The following is a 6,084-nucleotide window of genomic DNA, read 5'->3' on the forward strand; positions in this document are numbered from 1 at the left end:
AAGGGTCTCCTGCTCGAGCGGGGTGGGGGGGCTGGACTAGATGACCTCCGAGGTCCTCCCCCCTTCCGCCTCTCTCCCCCCCCCCATTCCCCGATTCTGCTCGGCGCTCCCCGCCCGGCCCGGCCCGGCCGCAGCCTTCCCCGCCCGCGCTATGCCTGCCGGGAGCTGTAGTCTTCCCGGCCAAAGGAGGCGGGCGGGGCGGCCGCTCCGCCCGGGGAGGGGAAGCGAGGCACGCCGGGAGTCGTAGTCCCACTCGGGGGCGGGGGGGGGGAGTGGAGGACTGCGCCGGGGAAGCCGGAGACGCGGGAGGGTCGGGCGAGGCGCGCAGCCGGGCTGGGGTCGCGCCGCTCCCGCGGGGGGCTCGGGGTGGGGGGCGTTGGCGGCCGGAGCCCCCGCCATGCAGAAATACGAGAAGCTGGAGAAGATCGGAGAGGGTGGGTGGGGGTCCCCGCGCGGGGGTGGGGGGGCTATGGGTGGGTGGGGGGGCTTGGGTTGAGTGGGGGGGCTTGGAATGGGTGGGGGGCTCGGGGTGGGGGGGCGTTGGCGGCCGGAGCCCCCGCCATGCAGAAATACGAGAAGATCGGAGAGGGTGGGGGGGCTGTGGGTGGGGGGGGCTTGGAATGGGTGGGGGGGGCTTGGAATGGGTGGGGGGGGCTTGGAATGGGTGGGGGGGGCTTGGGATGGGGGTGGGATTCCCAGCCCGGAGGGAGACCCCCCCCAACCCTGTTTAGCGCAAGGGAGGAGAAGGATGCAGGGGAGGGGGCGAGACCACCCCTCCCTCCCTCCCTCCCTCCCATGGGGTGGGGGGTCTCCGGGGGTCTCTGAGCGATGCTTGCCCCCCCCTCCCCAGGCACCTACGGAACCGTCTTCAAAGCCAAGAACCGGGAGACCCACGAGATCGTGGCGCTCAAGCGGGTCCGACTGGATGACGACGACGAGGTGAGCCCCCTGCCCGCGGGGGGGGGTGTGGGAGGAGGGAGAGAGGGAGAAGAATTGGGGCAGGGGGCTTTCCCACTTCTGCGGTGCTTGCCCCCCCAAATGGTGGAAGGGGGGCTGCGCAGGAGGCTTCTTCACCCCCCTCACACACACACACACACACACACACACACACACACACACACACACACACATCTCCTTCCATCCTTTGGCTGCATTTGGGGGGGGTCTCGTCCTTCCAAAGGCCGCAGCCCCCCCTAACCCTCCCCTCCCCTCTCTCTCCTAGGGGGTCCCCAGCTCGGCCCTGCGGGAGATCTGCCTGCTGAAGGAGCTCAAACACAAGAACATCGTGCGGTCCGTCTCTGGGGTGGGGAGGGGGCTTCGCGGGGTACCCCGCCATCCTTGAGGGGCGGGGGGGGTCGAGGTTTCGGCCCCACAGGATCGGGCCCAGCGAGGCGAGCTGCTGTCGTAGCCCCCCCCAGACAGAAACACAGCCTTCCGGGCAGGGTGTATGTGTGTGTGGGTGTGTATGTGGGTGGGGGTCTCTATCCTCCCACCCACCAGACGTGGGGGCAAAACCCTCCTCGCTTCTTTTGAGGGGGGGGCAGTGTTTCAGCCCCACAGGATTGGGCCCAGGGAGGGGACCTGCCGTCGTAGCCCCCCAAACAGAAACACAGCCTTCCGCGCAGGGTGTGTGTGTGTGTGTGTGTGTGTGTGTGTATGGGTGTGGGTGGGTGGGGGTCTCTATCCTCATGGACCTTGTATCCCACCCACCAGACTGGGGGGGGGGCAAAACCCTCCTCGCTTCCTTTGAGGGGGGGGCGATGTTTCGGCCCCACAGGATTGGGCCCAGCGAGGGGAACTGCCGTCGTAGCCCCCCCAGACAGAAACAGAGCTTTCCGTGCAGGGTGTGTGTGTGTGTGTGTGTGTGTATATGTGGGTGGGGGTCTCTATCCTCATGGACCTTGTATCCCACCCACTGGACGGGGGGGGCAAAACCCTACTTGCTTCCTTTGGGGAGGGGGGCGAGGTTTCGGCCACACAGGATTGGGACGGGGGGGTAGGGGTCTCTTAACGTCTTGGACCTTGTGTCTCCCCCCCCCCGCCGGGCAGGGGGGCAAAGCTCTCCTTGCTTTCTTTGAGGGGGGGGGCAGGCCAGTTAGAAGCCGGGCTGGGAGTGTCAGGGCCTCCACTGCTTTGTAGGGGGTCTCTCCCTCCCCCTGCTGGGCGGGGAGTGAGGAGAGGGTGGGGGTGACTGCCGGGGAAGACCCCCCCCAGCCCAGACTGTCCCCCTCCCCTTTCAGGTTGCACGACGTCCTGCACAGCGACAAGAAGCTGACGCTGGTCTTCGAGTTCTGCGACCAAGTAAGGCGACAAAAGGGGTCCTGCCCTCAATTTTCCTGGTGCCTGAGCAGAGATGCCCCCAAGTCTGTCCCAGATTGACGGGTTGGGAGCCAGTGTTCTCCGGCGGGGGGCGGGCCATAAGAGCCCCCCCAGCCCCCACCTCCGTAGTTGGTGCCCTACTGCATTGCCTGCCAGCAGGAACCCCAATTCCCCCCGTGCCCCCCGCTCTCCCCACTGTCCTGTATCCCCCTGGCCATCTCAGGCTCATGGCCTCCCACCCCAAAGGCACCGGGGGGGGGGGAGGGGGAGGAAGACGGAGTGAGTTTTCAGTGGCCACTCATGGTCACACAATGGTACAGATAGTCCTCGACTTAACGACCGCCGGTCTGCTAACATGTACGTTCCTAAGTGGGACGTGGGCGAAGCGGGCTTGGCCCCTTTTTGCAACATTTCTCGACACCTGGGTTAAAGAGAATCCCTGCGGTCGCTAAATGAACGCCCCGGTTGTTAAGTGAGCTTGGCTTCCTGCTGATCAGACTGTCCCCCCCAAAAAGGGGGAACCGTGAGACACAACAACGGTCGTAAAAAGGAACCGGCGGCCGAGCCGCTAAGGTTTGACGACGTAGCCGTCGGGAGAGCACACAAGTCGTAGCTCTGCAAAACGGCCACGGGTCGTTTTTGTAACTTGTTTTGTGACTGCTGTAAGGCGAGGACTCACTGTACTTTTGCTCCCTTTTCCTGTCCCCCATGTGGGGGGGCGGGGAGGAACCGCACCCTTGTGAACCCCCCCCCCAAATTCTGCCCCCTTTGCCTGTCCCCTTTTCTTGCCCTTCTCCCTCCTGAGTTCCTTGCTGGGGCAACTTGAAATTGCAGGGGGGGGAAGTGGGGAGATTTTGCCCCCCATAGAAGTCTGGGGGGGCTGATGACCCCCCCTCTGCTGACCCTCGGTGCAACGCCCCCCCCTCCCGCAGGACCTGAAGAAATATTTCGACAGCTGCAACGGTGACCTGGACGCCGAGATTGTGAAGGTGAGCTGGGGGATCGTCCGGGATAGGACATTTCGGCTCCTGTGGGGCATGGTGCAATTGGCAGGCTGGCTGATGGGAACGCCACCCCCCCTCACCTCTTCCACCCCCCCCAGTCCTTCATGTACCAGCTGCTGAAAGGCTTGGGCTTCTGCCACAGCCGTAACGTCCTGCACCGCGACCTGAAGCCTCAGAATCTGCTCATCAACCGGGTGAGTCCAAGGAGGGGAGGGGTCTCCTTTGCCAGCCCTCCCCCCTCCAGCTCCCGTGACAAAGAGTGCCAGGCAGCTGAGCGCCGGGCGCTGCCGTTGCCCCCAGTCCGCCTTGAGGCAGGCCGGGCCCCGAGGCGGGCTGGGCCCCTCCCCGGGCCCCAGATGCATGCAAAACTGGCATTGGTTGGGGTGTACGGGCAAACGAGGCCACCGGGGAGGGGGCGGGACTCTGCGTCTGGGTGGTGGCGGCAGAATTAGCACCCAGATCCGGAGGTTTTTCATCCACCTCCCTCTGCTCCTACCCCCCAGCCCAATTTGGGGGACTGCCAACGCTTTTCCTGGCAGGAACCCTGCCAAAAGGGGTGAAAAGCACCTGGGGTGCGCCAGCCTTGTGCCGACGCTTCTCCCGCTTACCCAAATTGCTTGGCACCGGGACGGGGTGACGTTCCTCCCCAATGGGGACCCCTCCCCGTGTGCCTCCCCCCCACCCCGGTAGCTCTTCCCTTCCTGACTGCCTGTCTTGTCTTGGGGGGGGGGGGGCAGAACGGGGAGCTGAAGTTGGCGGACTTCGGACTGGCGCGGGCTTTCGGCATCCCGGTACGCTGTTATTCGGCAGAGGTAAGCCGAGCCCTGGGCAGAGAAGGAAGGGGGGGGGGCGTCCATTCCCTGCAACGCCCCCCCCCGCAGGCACAATTGGCATCCTTCCGCCAGGATGCCCATCCGGGAATGGTCTGTTCCGGGGCGGTGGAGGGGACAGACGCTTCCTCGCGACCGTCCGTTCCTGGCCTCTGTGCACTATCGTTTTTTGGGGGGGGAACTCTGTTCTCTTCCCCTTTGGGGGGAAAGGGGCTCTGCTGCTCCCTGACTTCCGGTTTGTGGGGGGGGTATCTCCCCACAGGTGGTGACCCTCTGGTACCGCCCCCCCGACGTCCTTTTCGGAGCCAAGCTCTACTCCACCTCCATTGACATGTGGTCGGCCGGCTGCATTTTCGCAGGTAAGGCTGAGGGGTGTGGGAGTGTGGGAAGGGGGGACTGCGGTTTGGGAAAGATGGGTGTCTGTTTTGGGTTCTGACTCTGCCCCCCCCCCTCTCCAGAGCTAGCCAACGCAGGACGCCCCCTCTTTCCGGGCAACGACGTGGACGACCAACTGAAGCGCATCTTCCGATATCCTTGCGGCCGAGGGGGGGGGCCGAAGTGGCAGTGCCAGGAGGGAGTACTGGGGGGGGGACAGCATAATTGGGAGCGAGGTACGGGGTGGGGGGGCCCAAGACAGGCGAACACTCCACCCGATCCTTTACTCGTCCACGCTGCTGGGCACCCCGACGGAGGAGCAGTGGCCGGGCATGACGAAGCTCCCCGATTATAAGGTCAGGAGGTCTTCCCCCCCCTCACGCGAGGGGTGGTTTGGGACGTGGGGCAGCGCCAGGAGAAGGGTGGGCTTCAGCTGACCTCTGACCCCTTGCCCTGCCCGTTCCTCCTCTTCCTCAGCCCTACCCCATGTACCCCGCCACAACTTCGCTGGTCAACGTTGTGCCGAAGTTGAACACGACCGGCCGGGACCTTTTGCAGGTGAGGCTGCCTTCCCCTGCCCTGGCCCCTCCCTCTGCCCCCCCCGTGCCACCCCACCTCTCTCCATTTTGAGGGTCCCTGCTCCCCTTGCCTTTGCAGAACCTGTTGAAATGCAACCCGATGCATCGGATCTCGGCCGAGGACGCCCTGCAGCACCCCTACTTCACGGACTTCTGCCCCCCCTGACGGTCCACTGGACGCAGCGGTGGAGTGCCGGTGGCAGGGGGGGGGTTCCACCTGGCACCTCCCCTCCCTCCCTCCCCCCCCCCTCCCCAACCCTTTTTGGGCCAAATCCTCCTTCTCCGGGACCAGCATCCCGATCTGAGCTGTGAGTTTTGTCGTCGGTGTGACGATGTGCTGTCGATTCCATAAAAGTTGCTGCTTTCTCTCCTCCTCCCTCTTGTGGTCTTTCCCTCACCTGTAGCCACTGTGGCCGGGAAGGGGGAGGGGGCTATTCTCCCTTGTTTCCCCCTCCCCCCTTGGCTCACCAGGCCTGAAGTGCAAGTGGGGGGGAGGCAGGGATCCCCATCCACTCGCTCCCCGGGGGCTTCTCTTCCTAGAGCAGTGGTTCTCAACCTTTTTACTGCCGCGACCCCCAACCGGTCGTAAGTCGAGGACTACTCAACCGGTCGTAAGTCGAGGACTACTCAACCAGTCGTAAGTCGAGGACTACTCAACGGGTGTAGCGCCGTTTGCAGACTGGGACTTTTGGCGGGCTCAGCAGGGCAGAGACAGCCTGGACAATTCCTATTGGCTTTGGAAAGCCAATAGAATTAGACTCTGTTCAAGAGAGTCCATTCTATTGGCTTTCAAAAGCCAATAGAATAAAAGGGAGTAGCACAGCTAAGGAAAAGGGGGAAAAAAATGGCGGACTGCGTTGTTTGGCGACCCCCGTGAAATGGCCGTTCGATCCCAAATGGAGTCCCGACCCCACAGGTTGAGAACCACTGTCCTAGAGCTTCCTCTGCCCCATTTAACGTCTTTCGGACAAGAACACG

General features: G+C 63.9%; 1 protein-coding gene across 1 annotated transcript; it reads left to right on the forward strand.

Annotated features, from left to right (window-relative positions):
- Positions 1-277: 277 nt before the first annotated feature.
- CDK5 (cyclin dependent kinase 5) lies at positions 278-5,480 on the forward strand. Its single transcript, XM_039365754.1, has 12 exons — positions 278-434; positions 851-939; positions 1,223-1,290; positions 2,241-2,301; positions 3,252-3,308; positions 3,422-3,517; positions 4,061-4,135; positions 4,416-4,512; positions 4,612-4,681; positions 4,824-4,884; positions 5,006-5,086; positions 5,186-5,480. The coding sequence occupies exons 1-12, from the start codon at positions 398-400 to the stop codon at positions 5,270-5,272; spliced, it is 879 nt and encodes a 292-aa protein (XP_039221688.1). The 5' UTR covers positions 278-397; the 3' UTR covers positions 5,273-5,480.
- The last annotated feature ends 604 nt before the right edge of the window (positions 5,481-6,084 follow it).

This window comes from Crotalus tigris, unplaced genomic scaffold (genome assembly GCF_016545835.1).
Source record: "Crotalus tigris isolate CLP2741 ecotype Arizona unplaced genomic scaffold, ASM1654583v1 scf7180000020177.261782, whole genome shotgun sequence".
NCBI classification, from domain to species: domain Eukaryota; kingdom Metazoa; phylum Chordata; class Lepidosauria; order Squamata; family Viperidae; genus Crotalus; species Crotalus tigris.